The following is a 22,530-nucleotide window of genomic DNA, read 5'->3' as shown; positions in this document are numbered from 1 at the left end:
CTCCAGCCAACACAGGAGAGGCAGGTTCAATCCTTGGGTCAGGAAGATCCCCCGGAGAAGGAAATGGCAACCCACTCCAGTATTCTTGCCTGGGAAATCCCATGGACAGAGGAGCCTGGTGGGCAATAGTCCATAGGGCTTTTAGCAAAAGAGTCGGACTCTACTTAGCTGACTAAACAACAACAGCAACAACTTGAGCATGTTACACAGAAATTTTATACGTTGCAGTTACTGACTTTAAAATGTAGTAATAAGTCAAGAAGCTAGGTTTCATTATTCATTATAAAGATGTACAGTTATTAACCTTCAGGATATTGACACTCACCAAACTTTGGATTTGAGACTTCACTTGAGAATTACGATGCACCTAATAAATATTTCTGTTAATTGGCGCAGACATTTTAAAGCATAAATTTTTAATTACCCTAGATCATTTCTGGAGTGGTTTTTAATTCTGCTGCCATTTGGTAGAGCAACTTATGACATAAAATACTTTGAAATCACAATCTTCACCGTGTGTGTGCATTTTAATATTCAGAGATTAATTGTGAGGTCACAAGGGGTAGTCAAGCAGAAGTTAAAGGCATTGAGTCGAAAGTACTTTGATTTATTGGACTTCAAGAATTTACATACTAAATATTGAATAAGAGAAAGGAATAAAAAGCATGATTAAGTAAATATGAAACTTTTCAGTTCTGTCTTTCACAGCTTTCAAAGTGTCAAGCCTTGAAATACAACCTTAAACTTGAATCTGTCTACAGATGCCACTTCAGATTGGCATAGTTACATATGGGTTCCCTTTTTTACATGCTGTAGATGTGTATTCAAACTTGTGTTCCATGTAAATTATTTTGAAAGATAAGTTTTAGATAATGAAGTTATCAAAATATCTGGCTACTAATCATCATGATGGTAAATAATGTATTCCTTCAATTTTTCCCTTTGTTGGTATTTGTATATTTAGGTGTGATGTTGGGTATGTATATTAGTTTGTTAATGGGTGGAGTATCTTCTTGCATTGATTCTTTTATCATTTTATAGTGTCTTTCTTTCTTTTATGGCCTTTGTTAAAAAGTCTGTTTTGTCTGACTTGAGTATTTTGCCACCCCTGCTTTCTTATCCTTTTTGTTTGCATAAAATATCTTTTAAAATCTTTTTTTATTAATTGAATTATACTTAATTTATGATTTCTGTTATACAACAAAGTGACTCATATATATGTATGTATGTATGTGTGTGTGTGTGTGTGTATTCTTTTTCATTATGATGTATCCCAGGACATTGAATATAATTTCCTGTGCTATACAATAGGACCTTGTTATCCATCCATTCTATATGTAATTTTTGCATCTACAAAACCCAAGACTGCCGGGAGAAATGTCAATAACCTCAGATATGCAGATGACACCACCCTTATGGCAGAAAGTGAAGAGAAAGTAAAGAGCCTCTTGATGATGGTGAAAGAGGAGAGGGAAAAATCTAGCTTAAAACTAAACATCAGAAAACAAAGATCATGGCATCTGGTCCCATCACTTCATGGCAAATAGATGGGGAAACAATGGAAACAGTGAGAGACTTTATTTTCTTGAGCCCCAAAATCACTGCAGATGGTGGCTGCAGCCATGAAATTAAAAGATTCTTTCTCCTTCAAAGAAAAGCTATGACAAACCTAGACAGCATATTAAAAAGCAGAGACATTACTTTGCTGACAAAGATCTGTCTAGTCAAAGCTATGGTTTCTCCAGTAGTCATGTATGGATGTGAGAGTTGGACTATAAAGAAAGCTGAGTGCCGAAGAATTGATGCTTTTGAACTGTGGTGTTGGAGAAGACTCTTGAGAGTCCCTTGGACTGCAAGGAGATCCAACCAGTCCATCCTAAAGGAGATCAGTCCTGGGTGTTCATTGGAAGGACTGGTGTTGAAGCTGAAACTCCAATACTTTGGCCACCTGATATGAAGGACTGACTCATTGAAAAAGACCCTGATACTGGGAAAGATTGAAGGTAGGAGGAGAAGGTGACGACAGAGGATGAGATGGTTGGATGGCATCACCGACTCAATGGACATGAGTTTGAGCAAGCTCTGGGAGTTGGTGATGGGCAGGGAAGCCTGGCATGCTGCAGTCCATGGGGTTGCCAAGAGTCAGACATGACTGAGTGACTGAACTGAACTTGGGAGACTGACCTAAGAAAATATTGGTACAATTTGTGTCAGAAAATGTTTTGTCTGTGTTCTCTTCTAGGAGTATTGTGGTGTCTTGTCTTATGTTTACATCTTTAGGCCATTTTGAGTTTATTTTTGTGTGTGTTGTATGGATGTGTTCTGACTTTACTGATTTACATGTGGCAGAATCACTTGCTAAAGAGACTTCCCCTTGTATACTGTTGCCACTTTGTCAAAGATTAATTGACTGTACGTGTGGCTTTATTTCTGGGCTCTCTGTTATGTTCCATTGATCTGTATGTCTGTTTTTGCCCCAAACCACACTATTTTGATTACTGTAGCTTTGCAGTATTGTTAGTATTATAGTATCAATCGACTTCTTCCTGAAGTTTGGGAGAGTTTGCCTCCTGTTTTGTTTTTCCCTCAGGAGTGCTCTGGCAGCTGTGGTCTTTTATAGCTCTGTACGTGAGTCTTTCCTATCCCGTCACTCTCAATGTATGTGTGTCCTTCACTCTAAAGTGGGTCTCTGGTAGGCAACATATTGTAAGCTTGTTTTATTATCCAGTCTGTCACTCTAAGTCTTTTGATTGGAGCATTTAGTTAATTGATAATTAAGGTAATCATTGCCAGATGTGTTTTTATTGCCATTTAAACCTTGTTTTGCAGTTGATTTTGTACTTTTTCCTTGTTCCTTTTTCTTTTACCATGGTGGTAGATAACATATCTTTCTTATTAGTCCACCTTATTAACATCCACTTGTCCTATTATTTCTATACTACTCAGATGAATTGGCAGGAAAAACTAACACATTTACCTGTGAGGAAATTAGAGAACCACCATGGTTTTGGTAGAATTCAAGTGACTGTGTTTGGCTCTTTAACAATCTGCCACTTTGTCTTTGACAAGAAACGCTGAAGTGTTCCTTGCTCACCTGTCCTCGTCCTGCAGTATTGCTACACTCTCTGAGGGACTGAACACAGTAGGTGTTGGGGAGTGGAAAGGGCACAGAGTCAGATTTCATTTTTGTTGGTTGCCATCTCTGTGCCCTTGGACAAAGGTCCAGTCTCTCTGCCAGGCTGCCAAGAGTCAGAGATTTCTCAGAGCCCTGCCTCCCATTTAATTGGCATCTGTGTCTATTACTGATTTACCCTGGCCAGATAGTGTGTTCTTAAAGCACAGGGGATGTTGTCTTATTTTTAAATTCTTTTTGTTTAGGCATGGTGTATGTGTGCAGTGAATGTTTGTTGTTGTACAGTGTGAGGCTGCTAATTCTGTTTGTTTCTAAGGCTTGTGAGATTACATTAAACAATGTGAACACATTAAATACTCTGCAAACGTAAATCTTGTTTTTATCTTTATGAGGTTGTTTTCCTCAAGAAATCTTCACTAAGGAAACAATACCAGCAGAAGTTGTTTCTGTTAATAATTAACATTGTTTTTTTTAAGAAGTAAAAACAAGTGAAAAAGATGATTTAACAAAGAAAGGGGCATTTCTTTTTTTTTTAATTTTATTTTATTTTTAAACTTTACATAATTGTATTAGTTTTGCGGGGCATTTCTTTTCTTCCCAATTCTTACCAATTTCTGTTGGAGAGAAAAATCTGGTGAAAATTTATGTTCAAAGCATTTCTTTTTCTAATAAAAATAAAACGTTGCCTCCTTATTGTGGGGTTGCAGAGCATATCGGAGCAAAGATATTTCTAACTTAAAGGTTATTAGCAAAATATATAGAACATGATGACACTTGGAGAGGTCAGTATGCAATTTTGCAGGTCGATTATAACAGACTTTAATCAAGGTCCTTTTGTTTAAAAAGAAAAAAGCAACTACTATTGGCTTCTCTAACTTATCTCTAGTAACAAACAATATATATTTATAGTGAGAAAAAGAGTATAATAGGTAACTCAGTATAATAGATAATTCAAAAGTCACATTTGTTTGTTTTCTTGTGTACATTGTAAGCTTATTTTTAGCCATTGTGACCTATTTTATATTCTAAATGTGTATATTTCACTTAGGTAAGATTGATTTTTATAAGGCTACCTTATATTAAAAATTGTAATAGGCAATTGAAAGTTTACTATTTAAAATAATGAGCATTTCAGAGTGCCTGTTCTTAACTAAATAGGTACCCTAATTCTTCTTTATTATTAGAACATAGTTAAATCAAGGTTTTTTTTTTCTTTAACAGAGTCTTTCATTTCACTGAAATTCCTTGTTGAATCAAATAGCATGATTGATAGAAATGAATTTTAGCTTAAGGTTAAGAGTTTATTCAGATATAATAATATATGTAAACTATAACTATATATATATATATATATATAAACTATAACTATATGTATAACTATAGTAAATTAGACTTCCCTGATGGCTCAGAGGGTAAAGCGTCTATCTACAATGCGGGACACCCGGGTTTGAGCCCTGAGTTGGGAAGATCCCCTGGAGAAGGAAATGGCAACCCACCCCAGTATTCTTACCTGGAAAATCCCATGGATGGAGGAGCCTGGTAGGCTACAGTCTGTGGGGTCACAAAGAGTCGGACACGACTGAGTGACTTCACTTTCACTTTCACTTTCACAGTAAATTAATTAAATGGCTAGGTAAAACTGAGTGGAGAATTAGTAACTTTCTGAATTTAAACCTGTTGAATGCTATGTCTGTTAAATAATTAAGAACTGATTATTGCCCAGTTAGAAGTACCCAATGTAGAGAAACTACTTACTGGAAAAACACAGTGTAGCCTGATTTCAAGATAAACAGATTAAGGAGTGAAGGAGAGATTGAATAAAGCAGATTAGATAGTGTGAGCCTGTGCAGTATTTGAAAACCAGGAGACAGACATTGGTAGTCTTTGAGTATTAGCAGCCTTGATCAGATTACCAGTGCATCCTTGATGGTGTTTAAATTCTGAGAGTGGTAGCAACTTGTTGCTATGATCATTTGACCTCCTGTCACTGAATCTCTTCTGAGAGATTAGTAGAAAAATAGTAGTAGTAGACATTAACAAAGACAGACTTTTTAAAAAACCTTATTTGCTAATCTTAGTATTTAGGGACTCTAACAAACAAGATAGAGTTATATCATTCAGCTGTTTTCTAAGGGAAAAAGGGCTGAGTTGACTACAGGTTATGGTATAAACACAGCTCTCTGTGTCAAAGGGCTTTAAAATATTTTATACAGTGATCTTTAATTTTAATGATATGCAAATGTAATATTTCTTTTACTGCGTATTAGATTTTTAAGTGAACCTGATCATAAGGCAGGGACCCAGATTCCTCACTTTCCTAGCTGCCACACTCCCCAGCTCACCACACACCTCATCTCACTTTGTGTATGTGTGCACTCACTTGTGTCTGACTTTGTGACCCCATGGGTTACAGCCCACCAGGCCCCTCTGTCCGTGGGATTTTCCAGGCGAGAATACTGGAGGGGGTGTCATTTCCTTCTCCAGGGGATCTTCCTGACCCAGGGATCGAACCCTCATCTCTTTGTGTCTCCTTCATTGGTAGATCCTTTACCACTAGCGCCACCAGGGAAGCCTTTTAATCTCACTTCAATAAGTTTGAAATGAAGCTTTAGAATAATTTTAGTAAAAAGACTTTTTTTCTTTCAGATAAACTGAAGATTGTTCATCAAGCACATAAATCAAAGGTATGTTTCATATGTACAGTATCTGGCACATAGCAGGTAATCAATTTTGGTTGACTTAGTGAATAAATGAATGAACATGTGTACTTCTAAGATATTTTTCATTATAGTAGCATTTTTCATTTTGAATTTACCCTTTAAATAGCCTTTTATCCATTAAAAGAAAAAAAAAAAACCCTCTAAATTGTATTCCTGTTGGTAATAGATTCTTTTTTTAAAAAGTGTTAATTAAAAAAAAAAATGTTAATATATTGAGTTGACCAAAAAGTTTGTTCAGGTTTTTCTGGTGCAGAAAAACTTGAATGAACTTTTTGGTCAACCCAGTATATCAAGCAAATGTTTAACAAGCATAAAACTTGTTGAAATAAATTCAGCTTACAAATAAAGGAAATCAAATTTTATATCTAGTCCAATTTCTTTGATTTTCTTAGTTCTATACCAGAAGAGGGCATTAAGAAAATAACGTGTTTTCTCTCATTTGACTCTCTCTGTGTGTTAAGGCCCCATACTGTGGCTCTCGGAAACAGGCCTGCTAGTTGCACAGAGGACATGGGCCACCCCAGAGAGGACTGCTTAGTTATGTGTTTATAGTATGTTTACATTTCCGTCTTCATACTTTTTCAGAACAATGTTTTTATGTTTGCATCTCATGTAGATAGACCAGAGTGATCTTTTTTCTTGAATCTCAGTGACCTCGTATAGACTTCTCATTAAAACAATAATCTTCTCTATTATAGAAACTACTCAAGGACAAGGGACTGTATTTTATTCCTCATATCTCCAATACCTAGCACAATGCCTCATTCAAAGGAATGTTTCCATAACAATTTTTGAAGGAAGTATTTATTTATGGATTCATTTAATTTTATTCTCTTTGCTAGTCATAGATGATGCCCCCCACAAACACAGTCAGCTTTCAAATAAATGTATAACAAGAGATCATAAAGAAGATGGTATAAGGATATGTCTGTTGACTGTGGATTAGTAACTCAAATTTTTTTTTTCCCCTGTGGCTTAAAACAACACACATTTACTGTCTTATAGTTCTGGAGGTCAGAAATCTGAAATCAGTTTCCCTGGGCTAAAATCAAGCTGGTTCTTTCCAGTAACTTTATTTTTCTATACCAAGGACTATGTATACAAATTTGACAGCATCCAATTGTCAAATGCTTTGAAATTTGGTGCTTGTGTATGTCTGGGACTATGGTATGGAATCTTTACTTTGTATGGATGCTAGAATTGTATCTGGCCACAGACTCCATCCATTTTCTCTTGTCCAAGCCAGGACTGTTTTTAGGCTTGTCCCTAAAATGTGGAGAGTAGGAATCTTGATTTTATTGTAGAAAGAAAATAAATAAAGTTAAAATGAAACAAAAGGCTCTTTAAAAAGGTTGTCATCCTCCATTTAGTGTTGCATTTATATCATAGCTTGCTCATATGCTCATGTTTCCTAAAAGGAAATAATAAGTAGAGTATTCCTTTATCCTAATGAAGACCTAATTCATAATATTCAAATTAATCAGTATTATGATATTTTTAAAAAAATCAGAAAGTTTTCCTGCTATAGTTGGAAATATCTTAGAATTGTTTCTTATATTTAAAACACATGTTCCATCTTGGCACATTAGAGTTGTGAAATTAGAGCCCATTTTTCAGTTGAGCAATGTATTTACTTAAAGATTCTCCAAACAAATTGAGTCACTGAGGATGTTTCTGGAATCTGGCTTTATAAACTTCTCATCTAAATCATAGAGATTCTAGTTGAGATTGTTGTTATTTAGTTGCTAAGTTGTGTCCAACTCTTTTGCAACCCCATGGACTGTAGCCCTGCCAGGCTCCTCTGTCCATGGGATTTCCCAGGCAAGAATTCTGGAGTAGGTTGCCATTTCCTTCTCCAGGGGATCTTCCAGACCCAGGAATGGAACCCCTGTCTCCTGCATTGGCAGGTGGGTTGTTTACCCCAAAGCCACCAGGGAAACCCAGTAAAGAGATAGTTCTTCAGATTTCCTCTTTAACTTTTGTAAGGAAGAAGTCAATATATTTTTACAGATACAGTTTTAAGACTTAAAACTTTTACCCACATGTTCCTCATTTGTGCCTTTTCCAACTGCCAACCGTTTTTCTCATTTTTGCATGCGCCCATTTACAAGGCCTATAGACATCGCTGGCCCAGCCGGTCAGTTTTCCAACTCTGCTGTAATTTTAGTCTTCTTCCTTAGCCAAAGGGAAAAACTTCCAACTAACTCCTGTATCTTAATGAACTTGTTCACAAGGCATGTTCCCCATTTCCCCAAATTTCTAGGTTTAGACTTTCTTAATTGAAATTACCAGGTGTCCACAGAAATTTGGTGCCATCACCACAATAAAAAAGTGACTGGATACCTTCCCACCAAGCCTCCTGTCTGCATGATGAGCTCAGTGTTTGTTGAATGAATCAGTAGTCCAGTGCAAGTAATTACTATAGTATGGTTTATTTTGGTAAGAAAATGTACTTGTGTGTCTATGTGTGTAGTATGGAGTATAATCAGTAGGCTACTTGTAAAGTCATAATGCTGCTGCTGCTGCTAAGTTGCTTCAGTCGTGTCCGACTCTGTGCGACCCCATAGATGGCAGCCCACCAGGCTCCCCTGTCCCTGGGATTCTCCAGGCAAGAACACTGGAGTGGGTTGCCATTTCCTTCTCCAATGCAGGAAAGTGAAAAGTGAAAGTGAAGTCGCTCAGTCGTGTCCGACTCTTTGCGACCCCATGGACTGCAGCCTACCAGGCTCCTCTGTCCATGGGATTTTCCAGGCAAGAGTACTGGAGTGGGGTGCCATTGCCTTCTCCCAAAGTCATAGTAATTCCTATCAAAAAGATTTGAAAGAAAAACCCCAATTTCTGTCTTATATTTTGTGAGTTTGGAAACCAGATAGCTATCCTTGTTAAAAGTTTATGAAAGGAAGAAGTCACACCCTGTAGTAAACTTTGTAAGAAATATGCAAGATCTTTAAGAAGAAAACTTTAAAATTGCAGAGAGGTTATTCAGTTGTCCAGACTCATTGAGCTGAACTTCTCTTAAGAACTATGTGCTATCTTTATATGAAATTCCACCTTAATTTAACAAAAAAGAAAAACATGCAAAGAGAGATATAAGATGAGATTTAAGTGGAAATGTAAAGGATATTTGGATGGGAAGAGGCAACAGTATGAAGATGTCAGTTCTCTTATAGTTAATTTACAAATTTAATGCCACCCAAATAAAATTCTAGTAACAGCTGTGTGTATATATGTATTTGTATATATGCGTGTGTGTGTGTGTATGTGGTGTGTATATAAAAGCTAAAGAAACTGATTATAAAACTAACATGCAAAAGATAAATAATGAAGAATAGTCAGAAGAAAGAGAAATGAGAGTGACTAACCCTGGCACATTAAGACATATTGTAAAACTATAGTAATTAAAACAGTGTGGTACTGTCACATGAGCTGTTAGTTCAAAGACACAGAATCAGAAGTCCAAAAATAGACCCAATTATATATGGGAATTTAGTATATAGTGAATATTGCATTTCAAATTTATGGAGAAAATATGGAGGATTCAGTAAATGTTATTGGAACAACTGGAAAACAGTTAAATGAATCCATATCCTTTTCCTTATGCCAAAATAAATACTCAAATAAGTCTGAGATGAAACCCATAGGTAAGGATAGAGATTAACTAGATTAACATGAATGGATAATTTGGTCAAGTTGGGTGTTGGGTACATGAAGGGTTCATTGTACTATTCTGCATACATTTTATGTCTGAAATACTCTATGATTAGAAGTTTAAAAGAGGAAGTTAATTAAAAATATTTTAAGGAAACATGGGATTTTAAAGTAATCTTACACTGAAGGTCTTTTTAAGTATGATAGATAAATAAAAGATTGATACATTTTCCTTTATTCATTCAGCAGACATTAAGCACCTTCTTTAAAAAAAGGCTCTAGAAGGAAAATGAAGGAACAAATGAAAACTGGGAGATTTTCTAACTTGTATTACAGAAAAGACCTAATTTTCTTAGTGAAAAGTGAGTGTTAGTCACTCACTTGTGTCTGACTCGTTGTGACTGGCGTGGGTAGCCATTCCCTTCTCCAGAGGATCTTCCTGACCTGGGGATTGAACCCAGGTCTCCTGCATTTCAGGTAGATTCTTTACCATCTGAGCCTTCAGGGAAGCCCGGTTTTCTTAGAATGTAACAATATTCCACAATTCCATTTAAAAAATTATCCAAGTTTATTCAGTCTTGTGGACTCTGTGGGAGAGGGAGAGGGTGGGGAGATTTGGGAGAATAGCATTGAAACATGTATAATATCATGTATGAAACGAGTCGCCAGTCCAGGTTCGATGCACGGTACTGGATGCTTGGGGCTGGTGCACTGGGAAGACCCAGAGGGAGGGGAGGGGAGGGAGGAGGGAGGAGGGTTCAGGATGGGGAACGCGGGTATACCTGTGGCGGATTCATTTCGATATTTGGCAAAACTAATACAATATTGTAAAGTTTAAAAATAAAATAAAAAAAAAGAAACTATTCACACCTTTATTCACACCCAAATAAATACAAATTACTCTTCTTGGGGGCTTCCTTGGTAGCTCAGTAGGTAGAGAATATGCCTGCAGTGCAGCAGACCCAGGTTCAATCCCTGGGTCAGGAAGATGCCCTGGAGAAGGAAATGGCAACCCACTTCAGTATTCTTGCCTGGAGAATCCTATGGATAGAGGAACATGGAGGGCTACAGTCCAGGGGTCGCAAGAGTTGGACATGACTTAGTGACTAAGCCACCACAACACTATTCTTAATCTACATTTGCTAGATTGGCAATATCAAAATCTTTCGATAATACACTGTGCTGGTGAGGGTATGGGAAACAGGGGCTCTCAGTGATGGGTGAAGTGAAGTGAAGTGAAGTCGCACAGTCGTGTCCAACTCTTTGCGATCCCATGGACTGTAGCCCACCAGGCTCCTCCATCCATGGAATTTTCTAGGCAAGAATACTGGAGTGGGTTGCCATTTCCTTCTCCAGGGGATCTTCCCAACCCAGAGATCGAACCCGGGTCTCCTGCATTGCAGGCAGATGCTTTACCATCTGAGCCACCAGGGAATCCCAGTGATGGGTAGTGGTGGTATAAATGGGTACTGCTTCTTTGGAGAGTAATTTAGAAATATCTGTCGAAATAAAAATTGTACTTTCTCTCTGACTGAATAGTTCTACTTCTAGGAATTTATCTTACAGACAAAACTTGTACATACGCCAAATGATACATGGACAAGAATATTTGATGCAGGACTGAGTAGGATAGGAAGAGATAGGAAACAACCTGAATGTCCATCAGTAGGGATAGAGAGAGTGTTAATCCTTCCATTGGAATATACTGAAGCCTTGATAAATTATGATGCAGCTCTTAAACTGATTTTGAATGATTTTAAGATTTTTTTTTTTTTGTATTGGGGTATAGCTGATAATCAGTGTTGTGAGAGTTTCAAGTGAAGAGCTAAGGGACTCAGCCATATATATACATGTATCCATTCTCTCCCAAACCCTGCTCCCAATCTAGGCTGCCACATGACATTGAGCAGAGCTGCATGTGCTATACAGTAGGTCCTTGTTGGTTATCCACTTTAAATATAGCAGTTTATACGTGTCCATCCCAAACTCCCTAACTGTCCTTTTCCCTCATCCTTTCCCCCAGCAACCATAAGTCTGTTCTCTGTGAGTCTCTTTTTGTTTTGTAGGTTCAGTTGTATCTGAATGACTTTAAGATATTTTAAGAGAAGTTAGAATACAGCATATACCATGCCATTGTTTGTGTGGAAAAGTTTATAGGCACATCTCTGCCTGCATGTACATGTACAACAACAGTCTCTGGAAGGTACAAGGACAGTCTCTGGAAGGATGCATAAGAATTAGTACAAATTCTCTGGTGGAGAGCTGGGTTGCTGGGTGGAGGAGGGAGAAGCCTACTTCTCATTCTGTCCCTATGTACTTGGAGCATTTTGTCTTGTGAGCATGTATTACCTATTCTAAAATGATTTTTTCAGTAAAGTTCCCCCCCCCCCTCTTTTAATCTGTGCACGTTTAAGCCCCTGTGCTCTTTCTAGTGAGAAAAGCTGTGGAGCGTGGCTCCTGCGGCAGCTCTTTTGACTGCTGAGAGGCCTTTCTTTTGAGTCTCTCTCTCAGCCATATTCTGGAAAGATAATCTGGTACTAAACAACTGCGTTCTGGTTGACAGGTGGTACTGTGTGCCCAGCAAGTGCTCACTACCAGCTGCTGTTTAGAGGCAGGATCAACATTTATGTTTAAGTGGATTTGTGAGTAGCATTGGAGAGCAAACTCTCCCTAAATCACAAAGAGAAATGTTAGTTAACAGGACTTGGGACCAAGTGTTTGTTAGCTGGAGCAGGGTTTTTAAATATGTGAGCTTTTAAGGAAAGGCAAGCTCGCTTCTCTAAGAAGTCAGACTGGTCAAAACTGGATCTGTTGCAGGAAGAGGGACACCTACCAGGACCCAAGACTGAGCTCTTGTCTAAGACTGGGAAATGAATTGTCCGAGGAGACACCCATGCTGACAAAGCAAGAGGCTTTACTGGCAAGGGGCTCCCGGGTGAAGAGCAGGAGGGTAAGGGAACCCAGGAGGACTGCTCTGCCACATGGCCTGCAGTCTCAGGTTTTATGGTGATGAGATAGGCTTCTGGGTTGTCTCTGGCCAGTCGTTCTGACTCAGGGTCCTTCCTGGTGGAGCAAGCATTGTTCAGCCAAGATGGATTCCAGTGAGAAGAATTCTGGGAGATTAGTAGGACATGTGGCATCTCCTTTTGACCTTTCCCAAGTTTTTCCAGTTGGTGGTGGCTTGTTAGTTCTGTTTTCCTTACTAGGATCTTCTGTTGTAAAATCATGCAAATGGTTACTGTCGTGCCTGACCAGGGTGGGCGGTTTCAGTCAGTGTTTCCACTAACGGAACCTTAGTCCCCCGACCACATCCTCTGAGCCTGTGTCCTAACCTCTCTGAGTCCTCCTGGGTTATTGCGAGGATGAGATGATGATGAAACAGAACACTGACAGCTAACACTACTCCCTATGTGACTGACATTGCACTGGGGGTTTTATATACTTCATCTCTGTTCATCCTCACCACATGGCAATAAGAAGATGCATTGCTACCCCTACATTTTTTTTCCTAAGGCTATGTAATATATTGAGACCACGCAGCTGGATATTTGTGGAACCTGAATTTTAACCCAGCTCCAGCACAAAAGCTTTGTGTTCTAGCCCTGCCTCCCTAGCGCTTTATGTAACGTGTGTTTAGTAAGCACTCACTATGTACATGTTCACTGCTTTCCCTACAGCGATGGGAACAAAATGTGACTTGGATTATTGCTGTGACGCAAAGTAACAATTCATTTGTCTTTGAGGAATCTCACCAAATGTGAAACTAATAAAAGTACTGGTAAAAAGTGGATTTGTTTTTCTTTCTAGACAAATGAACTTGTGTTGAGTTTGGAAGATGATGACAGACTCCTGTTAAAAGAAGATAGCACCCTGAAAGCAGCTGGAATTGGTGAGAAAGTGTGTGTGTGTGTGCATGCAGAGCTGGAGGGGCACTGTCTTTCCCGGCCTGGATGGTGATGTCTGGCTGATTATATTTAGATAACTTAATGCAAAGTAAATGCTACCCTTGGTGCTCTTTACACTACCTGATAATTATTCAGAGGGGAAGGACAAGAATGATGTACATTCAGATCGTTTGACTGAGGGCAGTAGATATCTGCTCTCCCAACGTTCAGCATGCAAATAGTTCTTTCCAGAAAGTATGCTCAGAATTCTGCTGAGGGTTATTTTAAGTGATTGACAGGTTATTACTCACTTAATAACCTACTTACTCATATCAGCTTCATTTGAGCTGATAGTTTAAGAGAAAAGGGCCCGGTAGAAATATCGTGGAATAATGAAGTGAGATGTTGTTTGTATAACAAGCAGCATGGTTTCTGGTAGTTATCCAAATCATTGCGAGCCGACCAAGTCATGGAATTTCAAATAGGGGCCTATGGTATGCAGTTGAAAAATTGCCTGATTTAGCCTTTCAATTTGGAATATGCATGCAGTTTTATTTTAAAGAAATGCTGTGTGACATGTGTTGTGACCATTAGATGTCACTATAATTCTACTTACATGTATACTCAGATGATGTGGTAGTACAGTGAAGGTTTCGAGAGAAATGTGAGCAGTTGAAGGCATTATGCCTCTGACATAATGAAGCAGCACAAATCACACTTACTTTCTAATGTTTTATATGCACTGGTCAAGGGACACTCTAAGGTTCATGAAGTCCATGTTAGGAATCCTTACATTTTTTTGACAGGTGTTTTATTGTTGTCACATCTGTCAGGAATTCATTTTAAAATGACACATGTGGTTGAAGTGGATTCCTGACATCTCTAACTTAGATAGGATTTTGAATGCCATGTTATATAATCTCAGACTTGTTTTCTGTGTCTAAGTCTATACTCTTGACTAGATTTAATGTCTTTCCATATTGTGACTCGGAGAAGGAAATGGCAGCCCACTCCAGTGTTCTTGCCTGGAGAATCCCAGGGACGGGGGAGCCTGGTGGGCTGCCGTCTATGGGGTCTCACAGAGTTGGACATGACTGAAGCAACTTAGCAGCAGCAGCAGTATTGATACAGAAATTGACAGCTCCATGGAAAAGATTGGAAAATTAAAAAACCAACTAAAAAGCAGTTTCATGGTATGAGAAAATTTTGACATCTCAAATAAGTGGAGAAGAGAATGAATTAGCCAGAAACTGTTGGGCCCATTGCCAAAACATTTGAGAAAATCAAACTTAAGTTCTTAGTCTTTATTCTAAAATAAATTCTATATAGATTAAATGTTTGCAATGTGAAAAAGTTTTTAGATAAAATGTAGGTCAGTAGTTTCATAATCTTGGGGAAAAGAGCTTTCTAAGCATGCCCTTGAAGCCAGAAGCCATAAAGCAGGAAGAAATGATAGATTTGACCACATAAACAGAGTTAAAGGAGAAGCAATAAATTGTGAAAAAATATTTGCAGCATATATGACAAAGAAAGCCTGACTTTATAAAGAGGTCTTATAATTAGTATTAAAAGGAGAAATAAACTACTGATAGAAGAAATAGCTAACATAAAAAATACTTCAGCCCTGTTAGTAATGAGAGCAATATACATGAAAATAGAGACTAAATTTTATGTAGCTTACTACTTTAGTGATTAAGAATTAGAGGCTGAAGTCAGAGTGCTTGGGTTAGCAGCTTGACTGCCACGTACTGTCTGGGTGACCTTAGACAAGCAATAATTTAAGACTAGCAGACACGGAGAATGGTGGTTGTATCTGAAGGAATGTTAGAAAATGGATGTTCCCTTGTACTACTGTTGGGAAGGTGTATTATCTCTAACTTTGTTGATCAATTTTACCAGTAAGACTTTCTCAAACTTACTAAGTAATTTTCTGTCATATCTATTACCAAGCCAACAGAAGTATGCTTCCTCAACTCTGTGACTCCTCCAAGGTTGTGGTCCTTCCTGGTTTGAGATTCATTGATGTAGAGCTTTATTGAATGGAAATAGAAAATGTATTGTGTGATGCCATTTTTATTTTTAAATGTATGTATTTACATGTCTGTATATGTATATGAAGAAGAGATCATATACTAAAATTATAAAAATGCTTTCCCTGGGTGGTGGCATTGCTAGCAATTGTTTTTTTCTTTATTCTCCATTTATCTAGTTGTTCTTGTAATTTAAACTTTCTTTTATAATTTACATGTATTACTTATAAAGTAAGGGCCCAATTTTAAGGAATCAACTCCTAAATTTAGGGAAAATTGGTTTGAATGATGGCTCTGCATCTGTGACCTTCTGGAAGCCATTTAGAGTCTCTGAACTTCTACTTCGATTTCTGTAAAATGAAACAGAAATAATAAACCTATTTCAGAGGGTTGTCATAGGGTGAAGTAAAAGAATGTATATGAAAGCATCTGGAGCAATGCATGTAAACGCCCTCAAAAACACTTCATTTTATTTGGAAACCATTTTGGAGAAAGCAATTGACAAATGTTTTGAATTTGTTAAAATCTCAAGTTGTTGGTTTAATTGTCATCAATTTCAGACTTATATAACAAACCACCTATAAAGGTATAAATCAAATCACTTTTTTTTTTTTTTTGGTCGTTCTTGTTTTAAGGCCATATAGATCTTCGATCAGAATCGGATCATTTTCATGGGTTCTCCACTGGTTTCAGGTTGTTACTTCAAACAGTTCTCATGCCCTGGCAAGTCTGTAGCCCTGGTTGAGGGTGTCTTCCATCCCTGTTGGGAGCAACCCCCTCTTCTGCATGTTCCCCTTTGTTGCTGAGAGCAGTGTTTCTGTACCCTTGAGAACAAGCCACAGTTATTACTCATGGGGAAGGAGGTGATGGCCCCTGGAGAGCAACAAAAAACTCTAAGTGGGAGTAGAGTTGTAAAAGCAGTACTTGAAATGTGTGATTTTTCTAGGGAATTTTCCCTCCCTTGCTGCTGTGCCTGGTTAGGTTTTTAAGAGGTTTTAGGAGAAAAATTCTAAGTCATCGCTTTCTCCCTTCTTACCACTTGATCTTGCTGTAGAGCTGTCACTCTGCCATCACAGCCAGTTGCCATGGGAATAAGGCCAGTGTAACAAATGTATCATTATGACTTTTCTGTAAAAATCATGAAAGGAAAAGAAAGACTGTGAGGGGGGAAATTAGGGGAACAAACTGGTTTGAAGATTTCTTTTCTCACCAAGAAATTCTCTAGCCTTTTATCTACATTGCAGATCCCAATTGTATATTCTACGCTCGATGTCAGGGGAGGTTTTTGCTTGTGGATTTAGTCCTGAAATACATCAATAAAAAGATTTGTTTTGTGGAAGAAGGCCTTACCTAGAATTGTTATTTATAATTTAAAGATCTTGTTGTTAACAGTTGTGGTTTTATGGACTAATTCCCCTAAGTAATAAATTTTCATGTTAAATATTTTTGGGGTTATATTTTATCTCTTTGATTTTGCTGCATTCTACTATTGCTATCTTTTGAATTGTCTCCGGTTTAGGAAAGAAACTGAAATAGGGTAACTCTTCTAAAGTCAGTTGTGTTTTACTGGAAATATTTTAAAACAAGACACAGTCTGGCAGACTCTAAGTGCTCACCTCTGGGAAGAGTTCGAATCAGGCCACGTCTTGGAATAATTCCCCAGTTCCCTGTGGCTTGTTTTCACTTTGTGCGTCACTCCTCTATTGTCTGCCCACAACCGAAACCCAGTCTCGGTGCCCGGCCCCTCCCGGTGATCTTGGCTAGGCAGCTCAAATTGTAGGATTCCTTGGCTCCACTTCTTTATCAGGATCATATATGATTAGTGTTTCCTGAAGGTTTGAGTCCCTTTCCCATCCTCTTTTAGGTAGTCATATCTTGAGGCATACATGCTTTCCTGCTTTGACAGCGTGTTTAACTGGCTGTTCATGTTAACATCACAGCAGCGATGATCTGGTACTTGCTAAAATAGGTGGCAGGCCCTGGGAATTTGGGATCCCAGAGAAAGAAGATGAGAAGGAACCTTCCAGACATGATTCGTCCCTTTTTGCTCTCGTCTCGGGCTTCCCTGGTAGCTCAGATGTAAAGAATCTGCCCGCCGATGCAGGAGACATGGGTTTGATCCCTTGGTCAGGAATATCCCCTGGAGAAGGGAATGGCAACCTACTCTAATATTCTTGTCTGGAGAATTCCATGACTGAGAAACCTGCAGGGCTACAGTCCATGGCGTCACAAAGAGTCGGACACGACTGAGCGACTAACACTTTCACTTTGCATGCTGTTGTGGAGATCACAGTGTCCAGTCTATCAAAGGTCAGATGTATTTCTATATTTGTTTTCTCCAAACTATAGTTTGAAATCTTTCTCAACCAGCTTGAAAACAGATTCTCAAGCAAATAAGAAATAAAAGACACACGATTGTTTGGAACTACTTGTTGGATTGTTGACCTCCTTTGGCAAAAAGTTAGAAATATAACAGCTGTGGGCATGGTTTTGAATGATTTGGAGATTAGACTTTTGTGAAACTTGCAAGGATGAGTCCTGGACCCAGGCGAGACAGTGAAACTTTGTCCTTTTGGTGTCAAATTGCTGCAGAAATCACACCTTGCCCTTCCTGGATTTTTTTTTTTTTTTTGCCAATAATCTGGAGTTATTATTCACATTACAGCCTGCTCTGATCATTAATTGTCTGTACTGCAGTCAGGACACTTTTCTCAGCCTCTTTCTCAGATGACAGTTGCTGTGCTGCACACAGCTTTGATATGAGGCTCGGGATTTAGAAGCCATACAGTAAATCCTTGTTGATAGACGGGTTTATTGAAATAAGTTAGTTGAGGAGTTTAAGTATATTATACTCAACTTTCCTGAGATTTTTGCATTTAAAATTGGTTTTTCTTCTTTTTAAAAAAAATTTGAAGTTATTATTTTCCCATTCAAGGTGTATATATGTGCATTTTATAATGGAAACATTATAAAATTCTTAATAATTAATTTCATATCCAACATTTGAATGTCCTGGCTTGTGTTCATTTCATTAAACTTGAAAGTCAATATTAAAATGATCCACAAATGTATTTGGAGAGTTCTTACTTGGTTTCACTTGCTAGTAAGACAAAGGGATGAGCTGGTGGTATATTTATTGGATTTGAGAATGCACATTCATTTCCCATTCACATGCCAGGGCACTATGCACCTGCGTGCATGGCCGCCTGCAGCACATTTAATTTAAAATCAGGTGCCCTAGGGGACCAGCATGTGGTAGACTTCCTGAGGGTTCTTCTGGAGCCATTTTAAATAGAATTTGGGATAATGGAGGAAAGGGTGATTATGTAGAGGTCTTGAAAATCTTTTGTAATTTGTTTTCACTGTAATTGGCAAGTAAATTTTCAGTCTAAATACGTGAAATCATTGTCTCAGACATTTTCAATAGGGTTATGTAGATTTAATAAAAAACATAATATTCTGTTTCTGCTTAAGAAATGTTACTAAAATTTAAAATCCACCTTATGTCTTTCTTTTGAATGTTCAAAGCAGCTAACTCCTAATTTGTGTGTTATTCTCCAATTTGTTAAGGGTGAACATTTTTATCAACCTGGACCATTTGAATTTAACCCATTTGTCAATCTAGTTTTCCTGAAAAAAAATTCATTCATCTGAAAATAAAATCTTTACCTTAGATGACCTCATTTTTAAGCCTGTAGTATATAAATAATGGATTGATCTATAACTTAATTAGACCCAAGAGAACTTATGTGTCAAAACAGAAATGCTTTGTCAGTTCTTTCTATACATTCATTTAATTCTAAACCCATTATTGGTATCCTGAAGAGCCGTAAGATGTACTAGTTTCTCAAAAGGGGTACAGATAAATGTCAACTGCGGTTAAGTGAAAATGGTTATTACAGTTAGTGTGTATTGAGCAAAGTGCTGTGTGGGCAAAGCACTGTGTAAAGTTCTGTATGTAAATAGCACATTGTGTATGAAATCTTGCATTGTGATTATTAAGAACAGGGGACTTTTGCTTATTCTCCTAACATCAGGAGGAGGATATTAGAATCACTTGCAAATTATGTAGGTCTACCTTTGGGCTTGCTTCTCTTCAAAAAAGGAGCTTTTTATTTAAAGGATAGATCTCAGAATATCTTCTCTTTGAATACTGAATTTTTTGAAGCCCCCTTTTCAACTTTTTACTAATTCCTAGTCTAGAGCTCTTAGCTGTTAATTTAAACGCCATTTTCTTGTAAAATTTAACTGTACATTAACTTACTATTTGCCCAGGGTACATTTGTATACAGCCCCTCTCATCAATTCCCAGTTTCTTTCTGCTGTGTTTTCCCTGCTTGCCTACACACACACACACTCAGGCTTATTGTAACAAGAGTTCATAATATGATTTTTATCAAGATTAACCTTCGTTTAATCTTGAATATATAAAAGGGCTGGAATGAGGATCTGAGACTCTGGGTGATTTTATTTTCTTCTTTCAACATTTCCATATTTTCTGTAAAGACCACAGGAATTTAGGTTTGAGAAACATTAAATTTGGTATACTTAAAACCAGCAAAAACATTTTTAATGAAATGTTATGCTAAGCTCTTTAATTTCATTCTTCTGTGATAAATTCTAATGAAGAGATGAGAGCTTTAAACTGGGAGACCAGTGGTAATCCTTGGCATCCTTCCTGATTATCCTATTTATTTGGCTTGAAGAGTTTCACTTGTCTGTTTTTAGAGAATATGTTAATTGAGTGATCAGTATTCATTACAAATAATCTTGTCTGTTTTCTTGTCAAGATTCTGAAGGCCCTTTTGCTCTTTCTGTAAAAGCTAAGCAGGCTGTATTAACTTCTGATTTAATTTAAAAAATGTGGAACTTGTTGGTGCAACACCTTAAAGAATTGCATGTTTAATAATTGGAAGGCTTTCCATCAGATTTGTCTCCAGTCTGAATTAATAATGTTGCTGACTTATTGTTTTAGAAGACAGAGTCCTTGACCTGCTAGGTTGAAAGAATTGTGACTGCTCTGAACCTTTGTGGGTCCTTTAGCTGTGCCATATCCCTTGTGAATAATTAGAGGTATTTGAAGGTATTGCGGTAGAAGCCAATTTGTGTCTTTCACTTTGCATATTGTTGAAGCCTCATGAATTAGTCATAAGCGGGCAAAAAATTAACTTCTTCAGACACATATTTTGATGGGTCATGAGGGAGAATGTAAAGTGATCTGTAAAATATTCTACTGATCCTCTAAGTATTAAATTATTATACCTACAGGCTAATTTCAGAGGGGGGAGAAAAGAGTTTTCATCCTCCTTCAGGAACAGAGTAACACATTTGGAAAAAAAAATAATGGCTTATTATTTCTAGGATTGTCAAGAGGACTATAAATGAACAATTTTATGATTTCTTGGAAACCAGATTCATGTGTTAACTCTTGTTTTTAATTTTTTTGGTTATTTTTCTTTTTACTTTTAAATTGGTTGAATTCTAGATTCTCGTACTTAAAACTTCTTGGTGATTTTGTGAAATGTGAAACCATACTTGTTTTTCTAACTTTAGGCCTTGGAAGCACTGAATCAATGAAATATGGATTTCCATACTTATTTAAAATCTAGTTTTACATTAAAATTTTTTTCCATTTTCTATTTTTCTTTTTTTTTCAGCCAGTGAAACTGAAATTGCATTCTTCTGTGAAGAAGACTATAAGAACTACAAAGCTAATCCCATTTCATCCTGGTGAAAACCTCACAGAGCTTTCTTTTTTGCATACTTGTATTAAGCTCTTTATTCCACTAGTGAGTTTCTGAAATTGACAAATAAACTTAAAAAAATTAATCCCAGCCTCTGCCGTTTGAGGTAAAATCTGTGGTGTGTTCTCTCTGTGCAGGTCTCATTTCTTTCTTTCTTGTTGTAAAATAATGTGTTTATTTATGGGAAAAACATCTGGTTTTAAGTGAAAGAAATAATTATTCAAAAATCACCGTGGAGTGTTGGCTCTTTAGTTAGAATTTGTTTCTCTAAATTAGAGGTCATTTTGGTGACTTGCATGTTGGATTCTTTAAAAAAGATTATAAGACCAAGGTCATTCTCTTTTATTTTGTGTTTTCTCTAAAGTTTCTAATTAGAGCCCCTGTTACTATCTTTGTCTAGCAGGGATTCTTATGACCATGAATGACCATAAGAGTCTCTTATGACCATGAATGCCATCTTTTCACTCACTGTGATAAACACCACCACACATGAAATTAAATTGGGTATATTTTAGGGAGGTTTTCTGGTATAAGAGTTTCTTCTTTCTTTTCATGTTACAGCCCACACAAATAACATTGCCGAAATGTGTTTTTCTGAGCTATGTTTCCTGACTTCAGGAGCAAACTATAATAGAATCAAACTCATTTATTTGGAGAGAGGAGGTAGCAGGAAGTTTGCACTTCTGGAAGGAGATTGTCCATTGAGAACAAGTCTAAGTCATGGATGATACATTCTTTCAAAATAATACTTTGATGTCTGACTACCAGCATCTGAAGAATAGTGGATTCAAGGGGCCCTCTCAGCCAGCATGTATCTAATCAGAACTCTGAGAGAGGTTAGTTGGCTCTAGAATTGTTCCATGAAGCCTTAAATTGCTAGTAAGGCTTCATTGTGGTGAGGCTAATATAAGAAAATCTATTCTGCTAAAACAAACAAACAAACAAACAAAAATAAAACTTGAAAGTCTGGTTAACATAGCCAGAAGATACGTTGCTTTGTTTAAAGGCAAAGCACTGGGAGTAGAGGAAGGTAAGGGCAGAAAGTAGCTAGGCCTTATGTCATGCTGAGGAGTTGGAACTTTACCTAGTAGGTAGTTGGGAGCCAATGGAAAGATTTAAACAGGTAAATTACATGATTAGATTTGTATATTAGAAACTAAGCTTTGGCAGCAGTGTCCATATGGCAGAAGGACTAGAAGATAGTTGTCATAGACCAGGTGAAGGTTGGAAGGCCTCAACCCAGGACCCAACAGAAGGGAGGGAGAAGAGGAGACCTTGCTGAAGTATTGCTAACCTTTGGTCATGCATTGGATGGCAGGCATTGTGTTAGGTAGCTACACGTGTTATTTAATTTTTACCACAATTCTTTAA

The 22,530-nt window shown here is 37.5% G+C and overlaps 1 protein-coding gene across 7 annotated transcripts in view; it reads left to right on the top strand.

Annotated features, from left to right (window-relative positions):
• Nucleotides 1–21,249, top strand: part of C2H2orf76 (chromosome 2 C2orf76 homolog) — a 106,585-nt gene extending 85,336 nt beyond the window's left edge. For 6 of the 7 annotated variants that reach the window (XM_024977435.1, XM_015458164.3, XM_015458162.3 and 3 more), the window contains exons 4-6: nt 5,780–5,817; nt 13,309–13,390; nt 21,073–21,249. In XM_024977435.1, the coding sequence (XP_024833203.1) occupies nt 5,780–5,817; nt 13,309–13,390; nt 21,073–21,149 (197 nt within the window). In that variant the 3' untranslated portion in view covers nt 21,150–21,249. 7 annotated transcript variants of the gene reach the window in all.
• Nucleotides 21,250–22,530: the final 1,281 nt, after the last annotated feature.

This window comes from Bos taurus, chromosome 2 (genome assembly GCF_002263795.3).
Source record: "Bos taurus isolate L1 Dominette 01449 registration number 42190680 breed Hereford chromosome 2, ARS-UCD2.0, whole genome shotgun sequence".
Taxonomy (NCBI): Eukaryota; Metazoa; Chordata; class Mammalia; order Artiodactyla; family Bovidae; genus Bos; species Bos taurus.
This window is presented reverse-complemented; position numbering and strand designations above follow the sequence as displayed.